The 14,498-nt window shown below is 41.1% G+C and overlaps 1 protein-coding gene across 2 annotated transcripts in view; it reads right to left on the bottom strand.

Moving 5' to 3' along the window:
• Positions 1 to 14,498, bottom strand: part of REV1 (REV1, polymerase (DNA directed)) — a 64,353-nt gene that overhangs the window by 10,426 nt on the left and 39,429 nt on the right. For both annotated transcript variants that reach the window (XM_011969604.1, XM_011969605.1), the window contains exons 9-12: positions 13,157 to 13,285; positions 10,331 to 10,485; positions 7,600 to 7,719; positions 1,758 to 1,978 (exon numbers count right to left, since the gene is read on the bottom strand). In XM_011969604.1, the coding sequence (XP_011824994.1) occupies positions 1,758 to 1,978; positions 7,600 to 7,719; positions 10,331 to 10,485; positions 13,157 to 13,285 (625 nt within the window). The remainder of the gene's footprint in view (positions 1 to 1,757; positions 1,979 to 7,599; positions 7,720 to 10,330; positions 10,486 to 13,156; positions 13,286 to 14,498) is intronic.

Here is a 14,498-nt window from a genome sequence, read left to right as displayed (position 1 = left end):
TAATAATTGTTCTCAAGTATTTTAACTCTGAATATTAAACATGTTGGTTACTCATTATCATGCTCAGCATCTATTAAAAAGAAACGTGGCCAGGTGCGGTGGCTCACGCCTGTAATCCCAGCACTCTGAGAGGCCGAGGCTGGTGGATCACCTGAGGTCAGGAGTTTGAGACCAGCCTGACCAATGTGGTAAAACCCTGTCTCTATTAAAAATGCAAAAATTAGCTGGGCATGGTGGTGCGTGCCTGTAATCCCAGCCACTCAGGAGGCTGAGGTAGGAGAATTGCTTGAACCCAGGAGACGGAGGTTGCAGTGAGCTGAGATCACGCCACTGCATTCCAGCCTGGGTGACAGAGGGAGACTCTGTCTCAAAATACTAAAACTACAACAACAAAAACCGTTTGGTATACCCTCACTATTAAATAAAAATACCCACCTTCCCAACAAAGTGAATGTAATGAGTACTTTTAAAAGATATTTTTCCTTTCTTTCTTTTCTTTTTTTTTTTTTTGAGACAAAGTGTTGCTCTTGTCCCCCAGCCTGGAGTGCAATAGCATGATCTTGGCTCACTGCAACCTCTGCCTCCCAGGTTCAAGCGATTCTCTTGCCTCAGCCTCCCGAGTAGCTGGGATTACAGGCGCCTGCCACCATGGCTGGCTAACTTTTTTGTATTTTCAGTAGAGATGGGGTTTCACCATGCTGGCCAGGCTGGTCTCCAACTCCTGACCTCAGGTGATTGGCCCACCTCGGCCTCCGAAAGTGATGGGATTACAGGCGTGAGCCACCGTGTCGGGCCCCTTTCTTTCTTTTCTATGCCATCATTGACTTGTTGAAATTTTTTTGTAATTATGTTAGTAAGTTCTGCTAATAAAATGTGTTCCAACACTGTGCTTACAGCCCAAACATCATCCATCTCCATGCCTAAGGAAACAAACTTCAGAGGTCCACAGTGTAGGCAGAGAGGGCAATTCACTCATCACATTTCAAATCCTTATGATATGGTGTTGTTCGTACATACAAATTCAAGACATATCCAGCCGGGTGCAGTGGCTCACGCCTGTAATCCCAGCACTTTGGGAGGCTGAGGCGGGCGGATCACGAGGTCAGGAGTTTGAGACCAGCCTGACCAACATGACAAAACCCCGTCTCTACTAAAAATACAAAAAATTAGTCAGGCGTGGTGGCAGGTGCCTGTAATCCCAGCTACTTGGGAGGCTGAGGCAGGAGAATCTCTTAAATCCAGGAAACAGAGGTTGCAGTGAGCCAAGACTGCGACATTACACTCCACACGCGGCAACAGAGCGAGACTCCATCTCAGAAAGACAAGACATACCCAAATCCATAATCTGAAGGAAAATGGAAACCACTCAGCCATCTGTGCTGCAGCTTTCCAAAAGCCTGCATAAGGAGGGGCTTGCTGAAAATTTAACTACAGCTTAAAAAGTATTTCCAATTTTTCTCATCTTTGTTATTGTTTCACTGTAAATTAGATTATAATCCCAAGTTCTCTAATAACTGGCCCCCAAGGCATAATCTTTTAGTATATTTCCTCAAGAGCTAAGGTTCCTCAGTCTCAGCCTTATCTGGGGCTATACCTTACCACACACTGCCTTAAAAGGCCTTCTTGAGGCTCTGGGGATACAACAGTTTTAAGACTTAATTTCAAGCATCAAGGGTCTTATGGTTTAGCTGGAGAGGTAGGACTATGTAAAAATGTGAAGGAACAACAGACGGTAAAATCTGTTCAATGATCAGTACCTGGGTAAACCTGATTCCATAGTTGATCTCAGCTGACACAGATTTTCTTTCCTTTTCAGTTCGAACTGGTCTATCATCCAAGCCACGGCAGAACCTATAAAGCATCTGACCTGTTTTGGGACCAAATTCTTTTTGGAGTTTTGCCATGGTCATATATTGCAAGTCTCCACAAGTTTTAATTCCCAAAGATGCCAACTTAGATTCCATTGAACATCCAACTCCTAGGAAAAGGAATATATATGGTTCTTTAAGTATGCAGACTAAGCTACTAATAACAAGTTTATTAACACAAAATACCCACCATTTATGCACAAAACAACTAATTTAAAATAATCTTTAAAGTCTTTAGGTGACGTAACTGAAGCATCCACAGGTTGAAGAATTTCTTGGTGCAAAATCATGCTAGTAGGTGTATTTCTAGACTCTACTTCTCAATTCGGACTCCACACACAGATGAACAAGAAACTTTTAAAATACGTATAAACTCAAGCTATCAAAAATGTCCTTTCTTTATTAGTGAATAATATCAACATACCTATCTTATTCACAAAATCAACTAAGGAATCAACTGTCATTTAAATAAGTCTATAGTGTGACTTACAGACATACTAGCCGACTCACGAAATGTAAGGGACTCTATTATGATTTCGGGCATCACCAAATCTCACAATGGTGTAAGCTGTATTTTTTCAGTGAAAAACAGAACAAGAATTCACAAAATGGGCCCAAGTTCAAAAGTGTTACATGCTATCATACGTACCACTGACCTGAGGATGAAGGATCCTAACCAAACCAACTCGTGGTGGGGTAGAAGACAGACTGTTTTTTTAATCGAAAGGATGATCTCCCTGAAGAGATATTAACTCTCCTACAGCTGGGTCAGCAGGCAGCAGTCCCTATGTCCTATTCTGCAAGGTTTGAGCCCCACCCAAAGGATACTGATTCATTCTGTTGCTCTAAGTTGGAGTCTTGGTTTTCTTCAATTTGCCCTAAATGCTTTAAAAAGGTACACAAATTTGGGAAAGAGGTTTGGAGTAACCGAGGGAAACTATAATGCTTACTAAAATGGTTCCACACCATCAAGTAAAACTTTTCCATTAATGAGGAAAAGACAGCGTTGTGTTTCTGGTCTTCTGTAGGAACTTATCCAAAGAGAACTCAGGCTGGGTGCGGGGGCTCACACCTGTAATCTCAATACTTTGGGAGGCCAAGGCAGGAGGATTTCTTGAGGCTAACAGTCTGAGTTTGAGGACAACCTGGGCAACTGAGGGAGACCCTGGCTCTATAAAATAGAAAACAGAATTAGCTGGGTGTGGTGGTGTACTCCTGTAGTCCCAGTTATTTGGGAGGCTGAGTTAGAAAGATCCCTTGAGCCCAAGAGTTCGAGGCTATAGTGAGCTATGAACCTGCCATTCCATTCCAGCCTAGGTGACAGAGCAAGACCCTGTCTTTAGACAAGAGACCTCAGAGTGAAGTCTGCTAACTTCTGTTCATTGTTACTATTGTTAATTCTAGCTCCTATCCTCCTGAGTGGTCTTCAGTAGCAGGAACCACCATCTAGTCCAAGTTCTCCCAGGAAAACCTCTGGAACACAAGGTTAGGAAGTCATCAATGTGGGTCCGACAAGTTTAAACCCAGATACTTTATTCCTTAATGGAAGTGAGATGAAAGGCATTAAGGGTGCTGGTTCACATCTGTGCTATTTTAAAGTCCAAGCCAGAACAAAAGGCAAGTAAATACCAAAGACCTCAAGTTAACAACTGAAAAAAAAAAAAAATCCTCCAGAGAAGTACCATTCACCAAAAGGTAAAATTTTAAGTGAAACCTAAGTGCTTTTCAAAATGGGGAAGAGAAACACAAGGGAATAGACAAATTACATACTTGGTTGGTCAAAGGTAGACACTTTGCACAGCTATTTGCTTTTAGGAAAGGCTTTTTTCTTCTATTTGCCCTTTTTGTATTTCTTTTTTGTCATAAGACTTCTCAACATCAGGGAAGACTTTCTCTCTTTTTTCCCTCCCATTGTTGCCCCACTTTCCACTCCCATTATCGCCCCACTTTCCACTCCCATTATCTGACCATGATCTTTCCCTTACAGTTCTGGGGAACCAATCTGTTCTCAGGGACTTGCAAGGTCAGCAAGAGACAAGCATCATCCTAGGTTGTGTCAGTGCGTGCATGTGTGTTGGGGTGGATAGGCGTGGGGAGAAACCCATAGTTTAAAATTTTAGAGTATCCTGAGTATACTAGAACAAAATTATTAGGCAGTGCAGGTGCAAAGGAAAGGCTCTATTAAACATCACCAAGTTAACCATCATCAATCTAATCTAAGTGGACGTCCCTCTATGAAAGCAGCGCAGCTCTTCTCCATGCAAGCTCATCTGATGGAATGAAACGGCCTGGACTGGAGGTGGGGGAGGGAGGCAGGGGTGTGGTGTACCTCCAACTCCTACTGAGTGCGGGTGGGAAGATTAAACTTGGAGCCAAGACCAAAACCTCGAAGAAGGCTGCTAGTTTTAACTAAATGCGTCAATTAAGTAGGTTTTTATAAGGGAAAGATGGCAACTTTATGGACAAAAGTAAGGGGGGCTCCGGGCCCAAACAGTGCAGCCACCTATTAAGAAAAAGATGAAGGAAAATGCGTTCCTTTAGAACCAAATCTCAAAGAAGAGAAGAAAGAGTGAAGGAGGTTCCTGGTCAAACAACTGGGACAAAGACCTGGCGTTTGTCCTTGAAGGGGAACTATTACCCTAGGTTAAAAGTGGCCAACAATGTCCCCTCCTTGGCATCCAGAACTTGGCTATCCAATACAGACACAGAGGAGTAAACGTCAAAGAATAAAGTTTTCACCATCTACACGAGTGCTGTTCAACGGAACTTTCTGCAATGATAGAAATGTTCTCGTCTGCTATCCAATCCAGGAGAACCTTGCTCCATGTGACCACTGAGCACCTGAACTGTGGCCAGGGCAAGTGGGGAACTGAACTGCTAGTTTTAGTCAACTTTAACTCTAACTGTACTAGCTTCATTTGGCTAAGTAGCTACTGAATTAGTGCAGATTTTATGAACACCTACGTGATCATGGTGGTTCTCTGAAAATGGGACAGAGATGGAACTCATATGCTGGATGCACAAACCCAGCAAAAGCTGAATGAGGTGCAGAGGGTCCTTCATTCGAGAGTGCATGCAAGGGTGAAAAGCCCTGCAAAGATCCAAAGAAAAAGTAGACACGGTTCTTCAAACTGTAACAGTCGTTGGGGTCCATCCTTTCTTTCATTAAGTCACCAGATCATAGTCTCCCCTAAAGCAAAAACTTATTATTGTGTATTTCCTTCTTATGTAGCTATTCTAATTGTGTATTACTGTGCGCAGCACGTGTGTGGTCGCTAAACATTTATGGGTTCAAGGGACTAAAGAGGTTGGAGATAGGGCAAGTTACCACTGAATTTCTCCTGGTTATTGGTTACAGCACCAAGTTCCCCAAAGCATGTTCTGTAAGATATAAATAGGTACTATAAATTTATCACCAAATATCTTTGAGAAATTACTTGTCTTTAACAAAGATAAACAGGGTTCTTTACTAAAGTAATTCTCAGGTCTTTCACTGTACAAACCCCTCCACCACAGAAGGTTCCCTCTCGTGTATGAAACCCCTTTTTAAAGGAACAGCTTATAATCTGTGGAACACACTTCAGGACAGGAGTAACAATGGAGAAGGCAGATATTTTACAGACCTGAAATGCTCTGTAACAGTCAGGTTAAGGATTTGGGGATTTTACGAAAACCACATGAACCACTTGAACGATGCAGACCGTGGCTCTGAAGAAGAGGCCAGCTCTGCTGCCCTTTCAAATATCCCTTAGGAAATTCAAGGCTCTGCCTCAGCTTGGCCAGGACATGTAACTTCACACTTGCCCTTCAAGAAATAAAGTCTTTCCGGCCATGAAGCAAATGAAGGTGAATGGTAGGATTACTAGGTCAAGTAGCTAAAACGTCCCTATTTCTATTAAAAAACAACAACAACAACAACACAAAGAAAACTACAAAAAGCATTCAATTTAAAGATGGTGTTTTGGACTACATTGTGTCTTCTCCCAAATTATATGCTGAAATCCTAACCCCAGTACTTTACCATGTGACTGTGTTTTTGTTTTTCTTTTGTTGTGTTTTGTTTTTTCAACACAGTCTCACTCTGTCACCGGTGCTGGAGTGCCGTGGTGCGATCTTGGCTCACTGCAACCTCTGCCTCTCCGGCTCAAGCGACTCTTGTGCCTCAGCCTCCCGAGTAGCTGGGACTACAGGCATGTGCCACCTACCCCTGGCTAACTTTTTTGTATTTTTAGTAGAGACAGGGTTTCACCATGTTGGCCAGGCTGGTCTTGAGCTCCTGGCCTCAAGTGATCCACCCGCCTCGGCCTCCCACAGTGCTGGGATTACAGGTGTGAGCCACCGCGCCCAGCCACAGTGTGACTGTATTTGGACACAGAATCTTTAAAGGGGTAATTAAGATAAAACAAGGTCATATGGATGCGCCTAATCCAACATGACCGGTATCCTCAAAAGAAGAGATCACGACGGAGACATGCATATGGGGAAGGCCATGTAAAGACACAAGGAGGGGGGTCACCTACAAGCCAAGGAGAGGCCTCAGAAGGAGCCAACCCTGCTGACACCTTGATCTTGAACTTCCAGTCTCCAGAGCTGTGAGACAACGCTTTTCTGTAGTTTATGCCCCCCAGTCTGTGGTACTCTGTTATGGCACCCCTAGAAAACTAATAGAGATGGCTAGTGTAATAAACTTAAAACTCAAAATTTACATGCAGCTTTAAATATACCAGTTCCTTCTTACAGAAAACTGCAGTAAGATTTCTTATTAAAACTGTTCAAACTGTGCTGTCTACTAAGATAATCTGCTAGTTTGATTTTATAAAGTATTCTCAAATTAAATGTAAAACTAACCATCAAAAATGTCATATTACACATTTCTGACACTAATACATCATTTTAAGTTATATACTAAGGGGGTCAGGAAGCTTTAAAACTAACCTACCATAAAATCCCATTTCTGTCATTTAATATTTATAGCCTGTTAACAGAAACTTCTAAATTAGTTCGGACATTTTTATTAGGCTTAAAAATAGGCATCTAAAAATGCCACTAAATCTACTTTTAACAAATGAATTTTAAAACTTTCACTATAAATGAAGATGAAGACTTTACAAAGCTGACACAGGCACTTTATAATAAATAGGTAACTACACAAAAATATGAAATAATTCAACATCCTGCCCCTTAGGTGAGAAAGGTTAAGATGGAAGGTTTTCTTCCATGAGTGAGTCAACTGAAAACACAATCCTTCTTTAGGTTTCCTTTTTCCTAACACAGCTCACGTACACGCTACTTTACTTCTAAACGACTTGTTTAATAAACTCAGAAAAATGTCGCTAGTCCTGCAGCATGAAATAGGAGAATCAATGCTCAAAACTTTTATCTTTGGCCCAGGAGTAAACTATTTCAATAACTGTTTATTTAAAGGACTCAAAGTCAATTTCATCATCCACCCTTTTAACACTGTTTCTTAGAATCTTGCTACTTGAGAAATACCTAAAGTAAAAACCCATTATAAGCAAAACAAAAATGTAACATTAGGGTCCTGACAAATCATTTGAGGGGATATTCAATGCAGAATTCCAAATTTTGTTTCTCATGGCACTCAGTAAGACTTAAAAATTTTTATAATATTCATGTCTAGGCAAAAAGAGGTCTCATAGTTCTATACTATAGACATGAAAAGGATTTATGATGCCTGTAATAAAAGTATTGTTAAAACATTTGTACTTACCTGGTAGATTAGTAACTAGCTGACCTCTGATAAAATCATCTACTTCTTCTGGTTTTAGGTGGTACTGCCCATCTGGTTTTGCTTTTCTAGTTGCCATTCTAGCCAGGAGAATATTAGAACCTGTTTAAAAAAAAAAAAAAAAAAAAGTCATCTAAGAAACAGTCACAATTATTCCTTAAATTTCCCAACAAAGATCTCTTCATACAGGTTATCTATCAAGTTTCTAAAAACAATGAAAATAAATTTTGATTATTTTAAATAAGGTGTAGAATTTTGCTAAGTATTTTAGATCATAACCAACGGAGTACCTGGACAGAGGTTTCTCTTTGCTCTAACACAAGTGCCATTTCAGCAACTACCCAGAAGCAGGAATGGAGAAAGCAATCCTGATCTTATTTTTTTTTTGTTTTTGTTTTTGAGACGGAGTCTCTCTCTGTCACCCAGGCTGGAGCGCAGTGGCGCGATCTCGGCTCACTGTAAGCTCCGCCTCCTGGGCTCACGCCATTCTCCTGCTTCAGCCTCCCAAGTAGCTGGGACTACAGGCGCCCGCCACCTCGCCCGGCTAATTTTTTAATATTTTTAGTAGAGACGGGGTTTCACCGTGTTAGCCAGAATGGTCTGGATCTCCTGACCTCGTGATCCACCCGCCTCCGCCTCCCAAATGCTGGAATTACAGGCGTGAGCAGTCCTGATCTTAACAGTGGGTGTTTGTAAGAAGTGAAGGCCACGATCAAAGAGTAGTTCATGTTCCCAACCACAGGAGCCAGGACTTGTAGGGAAACGAGAATACAAGAGTGCTACTGGACTGGGGAAACCAGAAAGCCCAAAGAACCAGCAGGAACTGAGGGCAGAAGACTCTTCAAAACGCAGACTCTTCAAAACGCAGAGACAGGCAGTGAGGTTCACGGTGTGAGCGTGGGCAGGGGCCACAGAAGAGGTGGAGGAAAAGGGCACCAAGCCCTGAGGACGGGGCAGGGACCTGCAGAGCTCGGCCGCTAGGTGGGCTTCTCTGTGAATACTAAAATCTCCAGACACAGAGAAGACCAATATTGAGGACATATGTTGGTTTTACGGAAGACTTATGTAAAAACTATGCACTTTCCTAAAGTAAATACAGAGATTCACGAAGAGGGCAAGTTCTGGGAAGTCACACCAAAATGATACAAGTAGTGAGTTCAGGGGAGGGAAAGGAACTGAGGAGTGGGAATATAAAGTGGGACTTCGCCATTACATATGCTTGAACTTAAAAGAATGGATTCATATGATCACTTATAAATGAAAATTAAGGACAATTAAAAACAAAAAAATAAAACTGTGCCTGACAATGGAATACAGAATTCCTAACTGAAATGTTACCAACGTCTGTGGGTCAACATCAGAGGGTAAAAGGTAAGCTAGCCAGTAGCTGTAGGAATGCTGGGAATGTATTAATCATACTTTTTATTTTCTGTATCTTGTGGTGTTTTGAAATCTTTACAATCCTGCTGGCTGAGGAGAGACTGCCCTCCCAGGGCTGGCTCATTCCTAAAGACTGTAAGCCTCTTACTTGGAAGCACACTTGTCACCTAACCTAACCACCTCCTGCCCCAAACTGTCCCAGGGCCAGCTACCAGGCAACTAGGGACCACCCTATGGCCCACAGCCCACCAGAATTACTCAAACTAGCCACTCCTAAAGTGTTTCCTCAGCCCTGCCTTGCCTTTCTGAAAACAAACAAACAAACAAAAAAACGCTAACAAAGGCTCTGGAGCCTAGGCTTTCGTTCCATCACTCCTCCCGCTTCTGTCTCCTAACCACCCTGGTGCTTCCCTGGTAGTCCTGTGTAGCATGGTATGCCCCCTCCTCTCGGGAAACGGAAGTAACAAATTCTTCTTTCAATGGCATTAGCCTCTCTGCATCACCACTCAGTCATCAGTAAATTTCATGGGTACAAAGGAGACAGGGAACTTTGGAGGAAGAAGAGTTTTTGGATGAAGATGGAGGAATAATAGTTGAAAGTGACAATGGCAAGCCAAGACAAAGTTAACTTTACCTTCCAAGCCTGTGGTATACTGAGTATGGCAGCGACCAACTGGCTCTAGTAACAGAATGGCAAGAAAAGGGGTATCTTGCCAGAAGGTAATGAGTGGGTTAAGAAAGGAAGAGGTGACTCGGGGAAGCTTAAGTATGAAAGAGAGAGTTCCAGAGGACACGGCTGGAAGAATCAACAAAAGCAGGGTAAGTATTGGGAGTAGCTGTGGAAACAAAATGCAAGGCTTCAAGAGGGCACGGATGCAGATGGAGAAGAGACTGAAGAGTTACTGAGAGCACTCGGAGTCAGGGTGACTTCTAGAACTGAGTGAAGACAGGAACAGCTCCATGTGCCGGGAGGCTAAGGTGCAGAGAGTAACAAGACTCAGACTTAACATGTAACTCTAAACCCATACACCACCTAGCTTTAAATACAACTTCCGTTCACTTTTGGGGGGAAAAAAATTGTTTACAAACGTTGAATTAAACCTTTCCAATCTTTTAAGAACAAGTAAGAAATATTCCAACTTATTTATTGTGAAGATTATCAACCACTTACTTACATTCCCAACACTCATCTCGTGTATCACACAATTGCAAGCGATGTTAAAAACTTTTACAAGTGAGAGGAAGCTAATAAAAACAAAAACTCCTTAAAATTAACTGAAATTCAAGAATCTTAAAGCAACTCTTTTGAGTACAAGATAAGCTAGATACTAACCAATTCCAACAGAGGCAGCACACTTCGTCTGGTCTTTGATTTCCATACGAACAGCATTTGCAAATTCATCAGGAGTAAGTTTGGTCTCTGCAAGGATTTCGGTGATGTCCACCAGTGCTTCATCACAGCTGACAGCTTCAATGTTATGAGTGTAGCTATCAACACAGAGCAAAGGCAACGAATCACAGCCACAGCCACCATCTGGTAGACCCAATGTTGCAAAATAAAGGCTTCTTACCCTATCTTTTTTCTATTTCCTCACAAGGCATTTTAAATGAATTGGCTGAAGTACCATTTTAGTCACCTAACTTTTAACTACAAAGTTAATTAGTGTGTTCTCTTTCTCCTTATTAACTACCAAAATACAGCATATAGGATACGAAAACGTTTGAGGAGTAAAATAACCAACAAAAAAAAATTTTAACACAAAAAAACAAAAATACAGCATAAATTATTATTTCAGTTTCTCTATACTGACAATACTTCTATAAACCTTTGAAAAGTTGAAAACTGGTGGGTGAATTTGAACTGTCAAAACATTTAATCTAATGGTTTATGAGACTCCTTTAAGGAACAGAAAAATGAGACAAATCAGTCAAATAAGTAATTCCCGCTCTCCTAAAACAAAAATATCAGTTAAATTCCATTCACTGTAGCAGGCCTAGAATACAGAAGGAAAAAGTGGCCAGTCATCCCAACCGCTTGTCTGAGAACAGCATCTACACTCTCTGCATCTGGAAATACATTTAAAAAATCATCTCATAGGATCTATCCACAAAAAGGATCTGTTGTAATTAGAGAAAAGAAAAAGGAAGACACGAGCTCCTATGTGGCCCCCAGAGGAACATAAGGACTAAGAAACCACAAAACAGAACCGGACCGAAAATGGGAGGAGACCTAAGAGGCCTAAGGATCAAAACTATGTCTTTCATAATCCACACGGTGATGTACACCAGGAGGGCAATCCCCATCTCTCACCTACACCTCACTATAGGCAGATTAACTATGTCTCTCATAATCCACACGGTGATGTACACCAGGAGGGCAATCCCCATCTCTCACCTACACCTCACTATAGGCAGATTAACTATGTCTCTCATAATCCACACGGTGATGTACACCAGGAGGGCAATCCCCATCTCTCACCTACACCTCACTATAGGCAGATTACAATCAGATTAACATCTCTATTAAGAAATAATCTCCCTACATTAAAGAAATAGGTATGTTTTGTTTAGGCTTAAACTGTGACATTTTTAAGAACAGAAGGGTATGACTGGTATGAGGTATTTTGCTTCAGAGTGAAAGTTGCCCTGAGGCAGGGAGAATATGAAGCTGAGACAGGACTTCCCAAGGGTGGCAGAATAACAACACTGGATATTTTTCCCCTGAGAACAGAAACATGCCACTGAAACTGTCTCCAGCCTTCTACCAGGACTGTGTGCATGTGACTGTGTAGAGTATGGTCACAGCTCGCTCTCACATCCTCCTAACCTCAGGCACAGGCTGATGGTTTGCTCTAGGGCTTCAACACGCAGGACACAGGAGCACCACAGTACTCACCTCAGTCACCCATCCCTATCTAGCCCTCATTTGGATGCTACCACTGACTTCACCTTTCAAAGAGGATTTAAAGCACATTCCACTTGACAATACCAACATTCCTGTATTTGGGATTTATTTATTTAGTTACCCAGCTCATACCTGGAAAGTTAATTAGTGTGTTCTCTTTGTGTTAATAGGATAGCTATAATAAGTGGCTTAACATTCAGCACTCCCTCCTATATACTGATGCCAGGAAACAATCAGTTCCTTTACATTTTCTCTCTCTCCTACTAAAGCAAACTCCCACAAGGGCAAGGATTAGATATTCCTTTCTGAGACTAGCAGCATCTAGCAGTCACCTGTACTTAGCAGTACTGGTGTTCAAATTAACGCATAAAAAGGAAGAGGCAGAGGTGAAGACAGAGGCAAGAAGTCTATCTCTTGGAACATTAATACTGCCCAGGAGTTGACAAACCTTGGCCTAACATCCAGTAAATGCATTTTTACTGGAACTACACAAAGCCCATTCATATACATTTCCCATGGCTGCTTTCCATTCACAACGCAGAATGGAGTACTTCTGTTGAGTGACAGAAACTTTATCTGGCTCCCTTCAGAAAACCATGCTGACCCCTGGTTTACAGCATACATAGGCTGGTTATACTTTTAACAAATTTCAGTTCTAAGTTAATATAAAATATATCTACATTTTAAAATATTTTTAAATACATCTACGATTTTAAACATTTTTAGCATTAATCACCTTTTCTCAAGCCAACTCATCAACTATTTTGAAACTATTAATAAAGACCCACTTTTATGAAAACTAACTCTTGGCACATCCAATGATTTTTAAGAAGATAAAGGTTTTAAAGTGTCTCCACTTGTTATCAACCCATCGGTTCTAAGTTTGAACAAAACCATAATTTAAATGAAATAAAAGAGAATAACCAGGTTAAAAAATTCCATCCTTCATCTATTTGGCTCCATGGGAAGAAACCAGAACCACAGACTAGAAGTAACGTAAGTGAATGATCAGATCTTACATCAACCAAGGAAGCACATGAACAATTGTGGCAATACAAAACTATCCTTTGAGATTGAGCTACCTGGAAACTGCCCAAAGAAAGAAGGTCTCAACCTGGGATGCTGAGGAGCGGTTCCTGAGAGAGAAAAGTCTAACAAAAGTGATCCCAACAATCCTAAAGAAAACTTGAACTATCTTTACTATTAGCTAAGAGAAGGAAAACAAACACAAAATGACAGTTTGATACACTGTACCTTGCCAATGTTTCATACAGTGTTCGTGCGACTTCCTTATATGCATGAAAATCGTATGGGACAGCTTGAAGATTGGGACATAGTTGTTTAGCATGCCCAAAAAACATTCCGTTCTTAATGCCAAGTTGCCTAGAGAGAGAACAAAACACAAATGGAGTTATTCTAGGAATTTTTTAACTCAAATATTTTATCAAATATGTTGGTATCTCCCCATGCCACTAATTTATAATTTCCACTGAACTCCATTCTCAATAGGGGTTAAAGATAGGCATTAAAATTTACAGGCTTGTTTTCCCCCCAAATAAAGTCACAACTGTCTCAACAGTGCAAACATGACACATGTAGATGTGCCAACCATGTCATTAAAAGACCAGGTTTGGCTCTTGTCTGTATCTGAAGCTTTCTCATAAAACTCATACCTCTGGCCCCTTTGCAGAGATGCCAGCATGCCATATGCTGGTGATATCACAACCACCACAGAGCAGGAATATGCTGTCAAAAAGAGGTTTTCTTCCCCTAATACATGGCACAGTTTGGCCAGGGTTCATCCCCCAAAGACAAAGAATATAAACAAAAGAACTACACAAAACAGTGCTATGTGACAAACAGACAAAATGTACTCATCCTATTACCACCCAATTCCCAATTGACCAATTCCATGCTCCTGAAGTGGCTCCACAGTGGTTGAGATGCCAACAGCATTGTACATGGTAGGACATCACTCTGGGCAGGAGCCAGGGTTCCAGAACTTTGAGGGACCTAATTGAAAATGGTAAATTTTAAATCTGTGTGTCTCAATGCCCCACATTACCTTTGATATTTGGAGCATTCACCACAAAACTATAATTATGGAACTATATATAATTAGTAACATTCTATTTTATCACTCTGTAAAGAATCAAGAAAAAAAAATTAGAGTAAAAATAAGCAAAATAATAAAGCAATGTTTCACTAAATTACATATTATTATGTAATACGATAATGGTCATTTGATGTATCTGTTCAATAAATATTTACTAACTACACAGCATGAAGACGTTCCCCGTTTTAAGAAACATATATACAAACAATCGCCAATTACTCACAGGCCTCTGGCACCCTCCCAACATTCAGCCTCTGAGAGCCAAGAAGGAAGAGTCCTCCAAGAGACTCAGCGGTAGATGCAAAATCACATGCACTTTTTATGTTTCTAAAAATAGTAATGTTATAAATGGTCTCAGTGCTAAGTCTCTAGTAGATAAGAAATACCTAAGTGGAAGGTAAATGACAGAGTCGTAAAGAAAACAATTCTTAATGTGTCGAGGACTCAGCGAGGTGCTGGGTACAGGATGGCAAATAAAGC

The sequence above is a fragment of the Mandrillus leucophaeus genome, unplaced genomic scaffold (genome assembly GCF_000951045.1).
Source record: "Mandrillus leucophaeus isolate KB7577 unplaced genomic scaffold, Mleu.le_1.0 Scaffold9, whole genome shotgun sequence".
Taxonomy (NCBI): domain Eukaryota; kingdom Metazoa; phylum Chordata; class Mammalia; order Primates; family Cercopithecidae; genus Mandrillus; species Mandrillus leucophaeus.
The sequence above is the reverse complement of the archived record's forward strand: the minus strand, read 5'-3'. Positions and strand labels throughout refer to the sequence as shown.